We start from the raw sequence: 15,975 nt of genomic DNA on the forward strand, positions 1-15,975 counted from the left end.
ACTGAGCCTTTTACGGCATTATAATGTTTGCACATTGCATAGTGGTGGAAAAAATTCAACATTTTGTGGGAGATTCGGCAAAAGAACTTTTACTTGTGGCTGCTTTGCCATTATTTGTACGAAATTTATCAAAGTGTTCCACAAAGGTGGCTCAGTGGTTAGCACTGGAGAGCTGGGGTCCTGGGTTAAATTCCCACAAAGGACAACATCTGTAAGGAGTTTGTATGTTCTTCCCGTGTTTTCATGAGTTTCCTCCCAAACTCCAGACATACTGATAGGGAATCTAGATTGTGAGCCTCAATGGGGACAGTGATGATGGTGCTATATAACTGGTCATAATAAATAAGTAAGTTTGGTGTCTCTAGATTTACCCCTTTCTGACGTTATGGCCTAATAGTACGTTTTGGTGACCTGGGCCGATTGCCACATGACCTAATAGTATGTCATTGGTCCAATCGCGCCGCACACAAGCGGTGCAGGGCGATCGCCGCCGGGTGTCAGCTGATAGTCACAGCTGACACCCAGTACTATCAGCTGATACCGGGTACTATGTGCAGGGAGCGGTCCTGCACCTCTCCCGGCACATTAACCCCGTCAATGCTGCGATCGAAGTCGATCGCAGCATTGCGGTGGCAAGGGGAGGTGATCGGAATACTCGCCTCCTCTTCCGGCCTCCAGTGCTGTCTGATGTGGCTTCCTGGATGTTGCCATGACGACCCGATGTCATGACAACATCCGGGTCACCAGACTGCAGGAAGATTCTTTGGTCATGCGCAGTGAATGACCAAACTATCTTCTCCCTGTGCAGCACTGACAGCCTATATAGCACAGGGATGGTGCTGCATTCCTGTGCTATACAGGCGATCAGAATAAAAAAAAGTGAAAGTCCAAGAGTGGGATACAGAATAAAAATCCAAAAAGTGTTAAAAAAATGAAAAAATAAATAAATAAATAAAATAAATAATCCACCAAAAATAAAAATATAAATGTACCCATCAATAAATATTATGAAAAAAAAAAAAAACACAATAAAAGTACACATATCTGGTATCGCTGCGTCCGGAACGGCCTGATCTATAAAACTGTCCCACTAGTTAACACGGTAAAAAAAAAAAAAGAAGCAAAAAACAATGCTTTATCATCATACCGACAAACAAAAAATGAAATAACACGCGATCAAAAAGACGAATATAAATAAAAATGGTACCGCTGAAAAAGTCATCTTGTCCCGCAAAAAGCAAGCCGCCATACAACTCCATCATCAGAAAAATAAAAAAGTTATAGTTCTCAGAATAAAGCGATTCATAAAAATATTTTTTTCTATAAAATAGCTTTTATTGTGTAAAAGCACCAAAACAAAGAAAAACTATATAAATGTGGTACCGCTGTAAACGTAATGACCAGAAGAATAAAGCTGCCTTATCAATTTTACCACACGCGGAACAGCATAAAAAAAAAAAATCCATAAAAAAAATTCTAGAATTGCTGGTTTTTGTTTATTCTGCCTCCCAAAAATCGAAACAGAAAGCGATCAAAAATGTCACATGCCTGGGAATGGTACCAATAAAAACGTCAACTCATCCCGCAAAAAACAAGCCGTCACACGACTCTGTCGGCCAAAATATGGAAAAATTATAGCTCTTAAAATATGGCGATGCAAAAACTAGATTTTGCAAAAAAATGCGTCTTTTAGTGTGTGACAGCTGTCAATCATAAAAACCCGATATGATTCTGGTATCTCTGTAATCGCACCGACCCGAAGAATAAAGTCGTCTAATCACTTATACCGCACAAGGAACGGCGTAAAAATAAACTCTAGGGTTAGGGTTGTGCTAGGGTTGGGATTTTTTCAAAAGTAAAAAAAAACAAAAAAACGATATGGCGACCAGTGTGGAGCGCAAGTGCTCGCTACTTGAGTTTGCATCGGGTGCTCAGGAATGCACTGAGTATCGCGGGTGCTCAAGTGACATGCTCGAGTCTCTGCTCCATATGCTTCGTGGGCAAAAAAACTTCGCGGGGATTGCCTGCTATGCACGAGCGATCCCCGCATGTTTTTTTTTTGGGTGTCTAATAACCATGAAACATGCGAGCGGGGACTCAAGCATGTCACTCGAGCACCCGTGATACATGGTGCATACCCATGTACCTGATGCAAACTCAAGTAGCGAGCACTTGCGCTCAAGACTAGTGACAACTTATTCAATATGATGACCTAATGTTATCAAATTCTGTGTCGTACCTCTGGGTTCAAAATGTTCACTATACCCCTTGATAAAATCCTTGAGGGGTGTAGTTTCCAAAATAGGGTCACTTGTGGGGGGTTCCACTGTTTAGGCACATCAGGGGCTCTCCAAACGCGATATGGCGTCAGCTCTCAATTCCAGCCAATTTTGATTTCAAAAAGTCACACAGTGCTCCTTCCCTTCTGAACTCTGCCGTGCGCCAAAACACTGTATTTTCCCCACATATGGGGTATTGGCGTACTCAGGAGAAATTACACAACAGTTTTTGGGGTCCATTTTCTCCTCTTACCCTTGTGAAAATAAAAAAATTGGGGCTAAAACATTATTTTTGTGGAAAAAGTTTGATTTTTTTATTTTCACGGCTCCATGTTATAAACTTCTGCAAAGAACTTGGGGGTTCAAGGTGCTCACCACACATCTAGATAAGTTCCCTGAGGGGTCTAGTTTCCAAAATGGTGTCACTTGTGGGGGGGGGGGGTTTCCACTGTTTAGGCACATCAGGGGCACATCCGCTAAGTGTTCAAGTAAATTTTACATTCAAAAAGTCAAATGGCGCTCCTTCCCTTCCGAACCCGACGGGCCCAAGCAGTGGTTTTCCCCCACATATGGGGTATCGACGTGCTCAGGAGGAATTGCACAACAAACTGCATAGTGCAATTTCTCCTGTTACCCTCATGAAAATGCAAAATTGGAGGCTGAAAAACATTTTTGTTGCAAAAATGTGAAAATTTTATTTTTACGGCTCAATGTTCTAAACTTCTGTGAAGCACCTGGGGGTTCAAGGTGCTCACCACTCATCTAGATAAGTTCCCTGAGGGGTCTAGTTTCCAAAATGGTGTCTATTGTGGGTTGTTTCCACTGTTTAGGCACATCAGGGGCTCCCCAAATGCAACATGGCGTCCGCTAATTATTCAAGCAAATTTTATATTCAAAAAGTCAAATGGCGCTCCTTCTCCGAGCGCCCAAACAGTATTTTTTTCCCCACGTATGGGGTATCTGCGTGCTCAGGGGAAATTGCACAACAAATTTTGGGGTCCATTGTTTTCCTGTTACCCCTGCGAAAATAAAAAAATGGGTCTAAAATAACAGTTTTGTGAAAAAAGTTAAAATGTTAATTTTTTTCTTCCACATTCCAAAAATTCCTGTGAAACACCTGAAGGGTTAATAAACTTCTTGAATGTGGTTTTGAGCACCTTGAGGGGTGCACTTTTTAGAATGGTGTCACTTTTGGGTATTTTCTGTCATAAAGACCACTCAAAGTGACTTCAAATGTGATGTGGTTCCTAAAAAATTGGTTTTGTAAATTTTGTTGTAAAAATGAGAAATTGCTGGTCATCTTTTAACCCTTATGGCTCCCTAATAAAAAAAATTTTGGTTCCAAAATTGTGCTGATGTAAAGTAGACATGTGGGGAATGTTATTTATTAACTATTTTGTGTGACATATCTCTCTGATTTAAGGGTCTGGAAATTCAAATTTTGAAAATTGCTAAATGTTCACAATTTTCGCTAAATTTCCATTTTTTCCACAAATAAACACAAGTGATATCAAAGAAATTTTACCACAGTCATGAAGTACAATATGTCACGAAAAAAACAGTCTCAGAATCAGGGGGATCCGTTGAAGCGTTCCAGAGTAATTACCTCATAAAATGACAGGTCAGAATTGTAAAAAATTGGCCTGGTCGGGGGTAAAGGGGTTAAAGTGGTGAGAATGGAGACTTTGTTTTGCAAGTTTGTTTAAAAAGTAACAATTCCTAAATCTGGCTTAAAGCGTTTGTTCACCCTTTTCTTTTTACTTATATGCATGTAAAAATAATTTTTCCAATTGAGTTTCAAGATTTTGCACTGGTTTGCTTTTAAAGGCTCTTTATGTCCCCAGAAGATTCAGCTGTGATGTGTTCTGTGGTCATAAATCTGCTGAGAGGAGCTCAGAAAAAGACATTACATAAAACCCCACTCATGTAAGACTGTCAGAATGAGCTCGCTGATGGATCCTCAATTAACTCACAGCCAGCAATAAACAACACAGCACAAAAGTTATGTAAAAAAAACAAAAAAACACTGCAACATTTGTTAATGAAGCCAAATTACAAAAACAACTTGCAGCCTGAAATATATGAATGTAACGAGAAAAATAAATAAAAATTGTTCCCAAAAGTGGACAACTCCTTTAACTATTTTGCACAGCTCATCACACTATGTTTTCTGCTTACAAAAGAAAAAAAAAAAAAGTGAGCACAAAAGAGCAAAAAAGTTGAAAATTTTTGAGCAAAACGGCAACAATTTTTTTCAATTTATTTATGCCAATGAGCTGGCACAAGAGCCTAGATAAATTCCCACGGGCAGGGCCTATGGCAGCTGACCATGCTCAGTCACATCAGGACAGCCTAAATGTGCCCAAGGCAGGAGCCTATGAATTAGTGTGGGACACGAAGCTTATAAAATGACTGGGAAAGGGGGACACTGACCGTCATTTTGGGCCCACGGTCGCGTGTCGGGGGAGACAACCGGGCCCACGGTCGCGTGTCGGGGGAGACAACCGGGCCCACGGTCGCGTGTCGGGGGAGACAACCGGGCCCACGGTCGCGTGTCGGGGGAGACAACCGGGCCCACGGTCCATGGTATTTGGAGGGTGCTCCCATCTTGCAGGCTTCTACAGAGATGTACAATACAAAGTTATATTGTGGTACTGTGTTCGCCAGAAAAATCGATGTAAATACTTTTATGCCCAATAAAGACTAAAGTATTCTCGGAGTAATACCTTTATTGGCTAACCAGAAAAATACATATATGCAAGCTTTCAGAGCACAGGGGCTTCTTCATCAGGCCGGACTACAAAGATGAAACCTGTGCTCTGAAAGCTTGCATACACACACACACACACACACACATTTATATATATATATATATATATATATATATATTTTTTTTTTTATTCTTTTCTGGTTAGCCAATAAAGGTATGACTCCGAATACACTTTTGTCATTGTTGGGCATAAGAGCATTTCCATGGAGGTTTCTGCAGCAATGACTTGTGTAGAATCACAGTAGTGGTACAGCCTCATCAGGACTTTGCAGCAGTGCGTGGCTGTGTCGTGATAAAGCTGCAGATGGACTAGGTGACGTCACGAGAGGATGCCACCACTAGTCCATGCAGTACTGGGCCACTGCCCGGGCCGCCACCAGCCCTCACCTTGGATCGCTTCCTCCGACCACTTCTCCGCCCCTCGCCGCCCTCGGGGGTCCCGCAGTCCTCGGCTCCATCACCTGATACGTCCCGGGAGGCCATGGTGAGATAGCGGTGAGTCTCGTACAGAGGACGCCCTGCCCTTCTGGCCCCGGCTGTGTGACTGGGCACCGCTATCAGGCTCTGTTATACCGGCCTCAAAAACACAACGGTGCCCTCTCTGCGTGCGCGCTCCTGCTGAGCAGGTTACCTCTGCGCATGTGCGGGTGTGTGCGCGCCTCCATCCTCCGGCCACTGCACGGCTGTGAGGGGGCGCTGTAGCGATAGAGCTGACTGATATGTGGCGGGAAGACGTCATTAGCCCGAACCCAGGGGCTAGCAGTGACACCACAATGCAAATGTGGCCAGTGCAGCTCTGGAAGCGTCACTGTTTCATAACTGACAGCTACAAACCTGAGAGTACACACAAAGCTACATATTACATTCTTCTCTTTAAGGGGTTTTCCATATTGGGAAAACAACTGTTCCCTGGCTGCAGTTTGTTTAAAAAAAATAAAAATAAATTGGCCTCGATCCATCAAATTCACTGATTGGCTGCAGTGTTGTCAGTGTGATGCCCGCACAGCAGACAATAACAGACATGGGAGCAGTGGAGGAGACTCAACATTGGACCAGGGGAGGGGAGTGAAAAGTGATTTCTGTTTTTTTTTTTTAAAACAAACTGCAGCGGAGCCCCTTCAAGTCCTGCCCCGTTCTTCATTAGTCTTGCTGTTTGTCACAAATGAAATTATAATTTGTCTTAAAGGGAACCTGTCAGTCAGTTCATGCTGCCCAAACCACGATTAGCATGAAAACATAGTTTAAAGATCTGGTCAGGGACTATCCGGAGAGAGGAGAATAGCTAGCTTGTCCCCGCCCCCAATCCAGTGATTGACATGTCTCTTCTACAGTGTACATAGGGAGAGACCTGTCAATCAACTAGAGCGGTGTGCGGAGGGGCAGGACGGGTGCTCACTGGACTCTTCTCGTCCCTCCCTCTAGTCCTGACCAGATCATCAAATAATAATTTCTCTGAAACACCGGAGCATCTCAGAAGAAGACATACCTGGCTGCAGTCGTACACTCAGGCTCTGATCCATGCTGCTTGTGGTTCGGGCAGCATGAATCGACTGTCAGGTTCCCTTTATACCATCACATTAGGGTCAGTTGTTAGTGGCCAACCTTAAAACATGGCTCAATTTGGGATTCAAATGTCCGGCCAGCAGTATGCCACAGCAACTGAGTCGTAAAGGCTTGTCGAGCAATTCCAAGTCTACATTCATTCTCCATGGAGATATTTGAGGCTTTCAAAAACAATGGGCCCAATTCAATAGTCCCAACGCAAGACTGTGCAAAATTTTGCAATTTATGCTATTTTTACGCCATTTTCACCAAGCTCCGACAAAGTGGGCAGAATAGAGGCGTGGCGAACCCACCCCGCTCAGGAAATTCAATATAAGCAGTGGCATTCCTTACGCCACAAATCTTACTCCACTACCTGATCACAAGGGTTAAATGTAGGTACTCCTTAAGGTGTAATTGCACTTTGAGGTAACTTTTCAGCATAAGCTGTTGTGTGGGTGTATTATATGATATGCAAATTGTCTCTTCATCTAGAGCAGGGGTCTCAAACACGCGGCCCGCGGGCCGCATGCGGCCCCTGAGGCTGCTTTATGCGGCCCGCAGGCACAGACCCCTTGACGATCCCGACCTGGTCCAGGAGGAGCCGCCGACAGCAGCGCTGAATTGCCGCACAGAGACTGTTTCCCAGCACTGCATTTCCAATGCCAGCCGCCGGCCAATCAGAGGCCAGCAGCTGATATCTGCGTGTCGGCGCAGCGAGTATGACGTCATTGCCATATGCAGATGTCAGCTGCTGGCCTCTGATTGGCCGGCGGCTGACATTGAAAATGCTGTGCTGGGAGACAGTCTCTGTGCGGCAATGCAGCGCTGCTGTCGGCGGCTCCTCCTGGACCAGGTCGGGATCGTCAAGGGGTCGGACTCTGTGGTGCCTGCGGGCCACATCTGCAGGAAGGCCGCCGAGGGAACGGAGGACAGGTGAGAATCATCTTTTTTTTTTTCTATTTTATGTGTGTGAAGAACAGCACAGGGGGCACAGAGCCACAACATGGGGACCGGGATGGGGCACATAGCCACAACATGGGGACCGGGATGGGGCACATAGCCACAGGATGGGGACCTGGATGGGGACCTGGATGGGGCACATTAGTACAAGATGGGGACTTGGATGGGGAACATTACTACAAGATGTTTTCCATTATTACTATATGATGCTAATTGTAAGACAATATTACTGTATGTGGCCATTTGGGGGAAATAAAATTGTAAAAAAAATAAAAAATAAAATAAAGCATGAAAAAATATTGGGCACTAAAAATGCTGTTTTATATGTAAACTAAAGTAAACACAAAAAAGTGCACGTTTATTATCACCACATCCATAACGACCCAAGCCATAAAAAAATAAACACGGCAAAAATGTTCAAAAGGTGTATACAAAAAAAATGGTATCACTAAAAATGTCACATTGAACAAAGAATGCGGCCCCCCAAATTCAAATTTTTTCCATGTGCGGCCCATATACCCAGCCGAGTTTGAGACCCCTGATCTAGAGAGAGGACTAGAACTCTATAGCGCCACCTATTGGAAGCAACAATCTTACAAATCACAATCGACCCTTTAACGAGTCTTGCAATATGACTTAGGATAATATTATATCAGGAATTCTGGTCATAATATTGCAGTTTTTCCCAGGGCTGTGGAGTCGGAGTCGGAGCCCATTTTGGTGGAGTCGGTATAAAATGGACCGACTCCTAAAATATATAATAAATTGGGTACAGTAGTACAATGCAGTTTGTGGGGGAATATTTTTTCGTAAGAATTTGGGAAAGTTATGAAATGTCCTATAAATGTCTGTCCTATTCCTGATCTAAGGGTCTAGACTTTTAGCTGAGATGAATCTGTGCTACAGTAAATTTCTCACGTAAACATGAGCCGTGTATGAGGGAGTCGGAGTCATGGAAATTGAGGAGTCGGAGGTTTGGCTTACTGACTCCACAGCCCTGGTTTTTCCCTCAGTAGAAGTTGGTTTTGTATGCACTGCCTTTTTCTCCCAATAACCCACCCCCTTTCCTCTCCATGGAGTTTTATTGAAATGTTGCTATTGGATCTCTCACTAAAGACGGAACTGTAGACAGATATAAGTAGATTTTAGAGTGAATGATCAGTACAGGAGACAAAAAGTGCTCGATAAGTGAGTAAAGAAGCATATTCATCTAAGGTCATATACTATAACGTTTCTTATCTTTGTGCTATTAATTTATGCAGAAAAAATATAAAATTGTAGTTACTATTTAAATGATGGAAACAAAGGCATACTTAGAAATCATGGAGCCCCATAGCAGAAGTCCTAATTGCGCTCCTCACCCACCCCCTTATAGCCCCCCAAAAAAGAAAAATTATTTAGCAGAGCGGGTGGGGTATAGGCATAGTCAGCGCATAGTCACAGAAGGGTGTGTCTCTCAACTTTAAAGACTGAGACAAGGAGATGTATTGCAGCACTTACAAAGTAATTTTGCCCTTATTGAAGCCCCTTAGTGTTATCACTATAATAACCCTTTCATGGCCCCATAGAGTATGATCCCAACAAAAATGCCTCACAAACACAGTATGATATGCCCATGACGAATTCCTCCACAGTACTCTCCACACGCACAGTATGATGCTCCTATAGTGCCCCCAACACAGTGATGTCCCAACAGTGCCCCCACACATATTATGATCCCTCCCACAGTGCCCCAAAACCACACATTATGATTGCCCCCACAATGTCCCAAAACCACATGATTGCCCCCCACAGTGTCCCCACTCAAACATCATGATGACCCCCACAGTCCCTCTACACACAGTATAATGGCCCCCCATTTTTCAACAACACTTTTTTTTGTGAGGTTTTCCTAATAATAAGATGATTACATGGTGTTTTGTGCTGGGACCCCAGTAAAAAGCTGTAATCTGATGGGAAACTTGCCATCAAGGCACCACTTCATCAAAATGGGTGTTTTGTTTTCCAGTCTTGATGAAGATTGTGTTGGAGTAAGATGCATCTAATTCATTAAAAACCATAACCCTTAAAGAATTTGGTGCATTTTTAGCTGGCATGTCCCACCACAAGAAATATACTCCAGTCAGGGACTGTAGTACACTCCTGAAGTAAATTATGCCTTTTGTGGCATAAATTATGATGTTTGCTGGTCTTGCTCGGCCACTTCCCCTCCCAGATAAACCTAGACCAGTTTTTCAAAAGCTAGTATACATGTCTGAAACACGCACAAAAAAGCTGAAATAGTTCCTCCAAAATTTAGAGACTGAGTTGAGCAAATATTATGTAACATTTCAAATTGATTTACTAGAATTCTGGTAAAAACTGGTGAATCGGGCCCAAATTTTTAATTGGAAGAGCATTATTAAAGGGGTTGGCCACTACTTGGACAACCCCTTCTTGATCTAAATGTTTGTCCCCAATAAAATAAAAAACCTATACTCACCTCCCGTGCCGGCGCCGTTACAGCGGTGCTAGCACTTGCAGCCTCGGCGCTGCTGTGCGGTTGTTGTGAAACGTGAACCAGGCGCCCAATCAGTGCTGATGTCACTGTCCCCGCCTCCTAATGAATCGGACATCCAGAGGAAGTCCGGGCTGCAGCTGATCTCTCATTTCCTCATCATGTTCAATTTCACAGGAGGCGGGGCCAGTGATGCCAGCGCTGATTGGGCACCAGCGTCACGTGTTACAACAACAGCACGGGAGCCCCGTGGAGAGCCAGTGCTGACACTGTGGGAACGGCGCCAGCACGGGAGGTGAGTATAAGCTTTATTATTTTATTGGGGCCAAACCTGGGGTATGAGAAGGAGTTGTCCAAGTAGTGGACAACTCCTTTAAGGCATTATATGTATATTAAAGTCAATAAGCTGTCTGTGTAACGCACACTTAGTTTGATATTATTTATTAAACTAACATGCTTATATAGCGCCATTAATTCCACAGCGCTTTTCAGATATTGTCATTGCTGTTCCCATCGGGGCTCACAATCTAAATTCCCTATCAGTATGTCTTTGCAGTGTGGGAGGAAACTGGAGAACCCGGAGGAAACCCACACAAACACGGGGAGAGCATACAAACTCCTTGCAGATGTTGTCCTTGGTGGGATTTGAACCCAGGACCCCAATGCTGCAATGCAAGAGTGCTAACTACTGAAAGGTCAAAAAAATTTATGGTACATCCACACGAGACTAACAAACAGTGGATTTTCCCCTGTAGATTTGCAAGTGGAAAATCTACTGTATATTAAAATACCAGCATTGTGGATGAGATTTTATGAAATCTCATACACGTACTGGATATAGCTTCAGAATTCAAAATCTGCAGCATGCCAATTTATTACCTTGGTCCTCATATTTGCCATTGCAGATTTTCCTCTAGAAGAAAGTCTACAGTCTCATTTTTGCCAAAAATAAGGAACATAATCAAGACAACAAAACAGACACTTGACATTACAAAACAGCAGAGTGAAATGTGCTGCAAATTTGTAACATTTCCGCAATGATACTCTGAGGTCAGCAGACTTCCTCCCACTTTGTGTTCTTCCACACTGTCCTATCAGTTCTGCAGTCTGAACCAGAAGGCAAGGGAGGGGACGTCTACATTGAATTGCTGTGCTAAGGAAGCTGACTGGCACAATGACTCTCTAAATGTGCAGCCCCCTGCATGAAGAGACTTCCAAATACAGTATATGTGTGTGTTTTATGTGTATTGTTTACAGCGGGTGAAATAAGTATTGAACACATCACTAGTTTTCTAAATAAATATATTTCTAAAAGTGCTATTGACATTAAGTTCTCACCAGATGTCAGTCACAACCCATCCAATCCACACAGGCAAAGAAATCACACCCTACATGTCCATAAATTATGTTATGTGTAATAATGAAAAATGACACAGGGAAAAAGTATTGAACACGCTTACTGAAATTTAATACTTTGTAAAAAAAAGTTTGATTTATTTTGCCTGTGTGGATTGGATGGGTTGTTACTGACATCTGGTGAGAATTTCATGTCAATAGGACTTTAGAAATATATTTAGTCACAAAATTGGTTACGTGTTCAATACATACACTGTGTGCCGAATTATTACGCAAATGAGTATTTTGATCACATGATACTTTTTATACATGTTGTCCTACTCCAAGCTGCATAGGCTTGAGAGCCAACTCCCAATTAAGTAAATCTGGTGATGTGCATCTCTGTAATGAGGAGGGGTGTTGACTAATGACATCAACACCCTATATAAGGTGTGCTTAATTATTAGGCAACTTCCTTTCCTTTGGCAAAATGGGTCAGAAGAGAGATTTGACAGGCTCAGAAAAGTCCAAAAATTGTGAGATGTCTTGCAGAGGGATGCAGCAGTCTTGAAATTTCCAAACTTTTGAAGCGTGATCACCGAGCAATCAAGCGTTTCATGGCAAATAGCCAACAGGGTCGCAAGAAGCGTGTTGGCCAAAAAAGGCGCAAAATAACTGTCTATGAATTGAGGAAAATCAAGCGTGAAGCTGCCAAGGTGCCATTCGCCACCAGTTTTGCCATATTTCATAGCTGCAACGTTACTGGAGTATCAAAAAACACAAGGTGTGCAATACTCAGGGACATGGCCAAGGTAAGGAAGGCTGAAAAGCGACCACCTTTGAACAAGAAACATAAGATAAAACGTCAAGAATGGGCCAAGAAATATCTTAAGTCTGATTTTTCAAAGGTTTTATGGACTGATGAAATGAGAATGACTCTTGATGGGCCAGATGGATGGGCCAGAGGCTGGATCAGTAAAGGGCAGAGAGCTCCACTCCGACTCAGACGCCAGCAAGGTGGAGGTAGGGTACTCGTATGGGCTGGTATCATCAAAGATGAACTTGTGGGACCTTTTCGGGTTGAGGATGGAGTGAAGCTCAACTCCCAGACCTACTGCCAGTTTCTGGAAGACAACTTCTTCAAGCAGTGGTACAGGAAGAAGTCGGTATTGTTCAAGAAAAACATGATTTTCATGCAGGACAATGCTCCATCACATGCATCCAACTACTCCACAGCTTGACTGGCCAGTAAAGGTCTAAAAGAAGAAAAAATAATGACATGGCCCCCTTGTTCACCTGATCTGAACCCCATAGAGAACCTGTGGTCCATCATAAAATGTGAGATCTACAGGGAGGGAAAACAGTACACCTCTCCGAACAGTGTCTGGGAGGCTGTGGTGGCAGCTGCACGCAATGTTGATCGAAAACAGATCAAGCAACTGACAGAATCTATGGATGGAAGGCTCTTGAGTGTCATCATAAAAAAAGGGGGCTATATTGATCACTAATTATTTTGGTTTTTGTTTTTGCATGTCAGAAATGTTTATTTATAAATTTTGTGCACTGATCTTGGTTTACCTGGTGAAAATAAACAAGTGAGATGGGATTATATTTGTTTTTTAATAAATTGCCTAATAATTCGGGACAGTAATAGTTACCTGCACAAACAGATATCCTCCTAAGTTAGCCAAATCTAAAAAAAAAACACTCCAACTTCCAAAAATATTAAGTTTGGATATTTATGAGTCTTTTGGGTTGATTGAGAACATAGTTGTTGATCAATAATAAAAATAATCCTCTAAAATACAACTTGCCTAATAATTCTGCACACAGTGTATTTCACTCGCTGTATAGAGTGGCTTGTGAAAGTATTCACCCCCTTTTGGCTTTTTATCTATTTTGTTACATTACAATACAACCTGTGTTTAAATAGTCTTGGAATACAATTTGTGTGTGATGCATCAGCACTAAATAGTCTAAGTTGGTGAAGTGAAGTGAGAAAAATATAGGCATAAATTACCTACCCCATTATGGGATAAAATAACAAAAAATTGGCATGTGCATACAGTACAGACCAAAAGTTTGGACACACCTTCTCATTTAAAGATTTTTCTGTATTTTCTTGACTATGAAAATTGTACATTCACACTGAAGGCATCAAAACTATGAATTATCACATGGGGAATTATATACTTAACAAAAAAGCGTGAAACAACTGAAAATATGTCTTATATGCTAGGTTCTTCAAAGTAGTCACCTTTTGCTTTGATGGCTGCTTTGCGCACTCTTGGCATTCTCTTGATGAGCTTCAAGAAACTACAAATAAACTGGCTCACATGAGGACAGCCCCAGGAAAGGAAGACTAAGAGTCACCTCTGCTTCTGAGGATAAGTTTAGCCGAGTCATCAGCCTCAGAAATCACAGGTCAACAGCAGCTCAGATTAGAGACCAGGTCAATGCCACACAGAGTTCTAGCAGCAGACACATCTCTTCAACAACTGTAAAGAGGAGACTTTGTGCAGCAGGCCTTCATGGTAAAATAGCTGCTAGGAAACCACTGCTGAGGACAGGCAACAAGCAGAAGAGACTTGTTTGGGCTAAAGAACACAAGGAATGGACATTAGACCAGTGGAAATCTGTGCTTTGGTCTGATGAGTCCAAATTTGAGATCTTTGGTTCCAACCACCGTGTCTTTGTGCGACACAGAAAAGGTGAACGGATGGACTCTACATGCCTGGTTCCCACCGTGAAGCATGGAGGAGGAGGTGTGATGGTGTGGGGGTGCTTTGCTGGTGACACTGTTGGGGATTTATTCAAAACTGAAGGCATACTGAACCAGCATGGCTACCACAGCATCTTGCAGCGGCATGCTATTCCATCCGGTTTGCGTTTAGTTGGACCATCATTTATTTTTCAACAGGACAATGATCCAAAACACACTTCCAGGCTGTGTAAGGGCTATTTGACCAAGAAGGAGAGTGATGGGGTGCTACGCCAGATGACCTGGCCTCCACAGTCACCAGACCTGAACCCAATCGAGATGGTTTGGGGTGAGCTGGACCGCAGAGTGAAGGCAAAAGGGCCAACAAGTGCTAAGCATCTCTGTGAACTCCTTCAAGATTGTTGGAAGCCCATTTCCGGTGACTACCTCTTGAAGCTCATCAAGAGAATGCCAAGAGTGCGCAAAGCAGTCATCAAAGCAAAAGGTGGCTACTTTGAAGAACCTAGCATATGTAAGGCGGCGGTGTTCACACCATGCAGTAACTGAGGCAGTGACCCAAAACAAGTCCAACATAAACAGCTTTTATTCAGCAACTCACGGGTAAACAGAAAGTCCGCCGGTTCGCAGCCGGGTTGACATGAGTCCATAAACAACGGTTGCCGGGGACAACGGCTGCGCCAGGCCGCTCAGAGCCTGACAGGTGCAGAGCCTTCCTAGGCAGTGGTTCAGCCACACACAGTGCTGCTGAGCTAACCTGTTGTGCTCCTAGCAGGTTGCAACATAGAACAACACTAATAGTTAGTGCAGGAGTTTTAAAGGACCTGTGGCAAGAGCCACTGGAAAACCCGGGTTGGAGGGAGGAGGCCGCCCCACTGCCTCCTGTGACCTCGTCCAAGAAATGAAGGCCCTGCCGGGTTTTACTTAATCTGCCTTAGCCAGGTAGTCTGACCAGGTCATTGCTTACCTTCATTCCTGCATTGCAGCCGCAGCTGTGTGTGTGACTGCAATGCACTCCAATGGATTTAATAGGTCTCTGTACACATTCTGGGGGATATATAACGTCCCTCGTATACGATCCTGGTCACTGCCTCACACATATAAGACATATTTTCAGTTGTTTCATACTTTTTTGTTAAGTATATAATTCCACATGTGTTAATTCATAGTTTTGATGCCTTCAGTGTGAATGTACAATTTTCATAGTCAAGAAAATACAGAAAAATCTTTAAATGAGAAGGGGTGTCCAAACTTTTGGTCTGAACTGTATGTATTCACCCCTTTTGCTATGACGCCCTTGAAAATTTCTGGTGCAAGTAGTTACCTTCATAAGTCACATGCTTAGTGAAAGGAAGTCCACCTGTGTGCAATCTAAGTGTCACATGGTCTGTCAGTATGTACACACCTTTTCTGATAGGCCACAGAGGCTGCAACCCCATTAAGCAAAAGGCACCACTAACCAAACCACACCATGAAGATGAAGGAGATCTCCAAATAAGTCAGAGACAAAGTTGTTGAGAAGTAGAAGTCAGGGTTGGGTTATAAAAAAAATTATCCCAATCTCTGATGATCCCCTGGAGCACCATCAAATCCATTATCCTCAAATGGAAATAACATGGAACCACAACAAACCTGCCAATAGAGGGCCGCCCACCAAAACTCTCAGCCCGGGCAAGGAGGGCATTAATGAAAGAGGAAGCACAGAAAGCTGCAGCGTTCCCAAGCAGAGACTGGCGTATCTGTCCATACGACCACAATAAGCCGTACACTCCATAGAGGTGGCCTTTATGAAAGAGTGGGTAAAAAGAATACTTTACTTACACGCAAAAATTGTAAGTCTTGTTTTGAGTTTGCCAAAAGACATGTGGGA

At 43.2% G+C, this 15,975-nt stretch overlaps 1 protein-coding gene across 2 annotated transcripts in view; it reads right to left on the reverse strand.

The window, feature by feature from the left end:
* MTFR1L (mitochondrial fission regulator 1 like) overlaps positions 1-15,975 on the reverse strand; it is a 57,082-nt gene that overhangs the window by 17,986 nt on the left and 23,121 nt on the right. Inside the window, exon 1 of one of the 2 annotated variants that reach the window (XM_073665759.1) lies at positions 5,437-5,704. The exons of the other annotated variant lie outside the window; for it this stretch is intronic. Within the exon in view, the coding sequence (XP_073521860.1) occupies positions 5,437-5,532 (96 nt within the window). The 5' untranslated portion in view covers positions 5,533-5,704. Of the gene's footprint in view, positions 1-5,436; positions 5,705-15,975 lie in introns of those variants that run through there. 2 annotated transcript variants of the gene reach the window in all.

This window comes from Phyllobates terribilis, unplaced genomic scaffold (assembly GCF_046119375.1).
Source record: "Phyllobates terribilis strain yellow unplaced genomic scaffold, ASM4611937v1 Scaffold_2__4_contigs__length_985480577, whole genome shotgun sequence".
Classification (NCBI taxonomy): Eukaryota; Metazoa; Chordata; class Amphibia; order Anura; family Dendrobatidae; genus Phyllobates; species Phyllobates terribilis.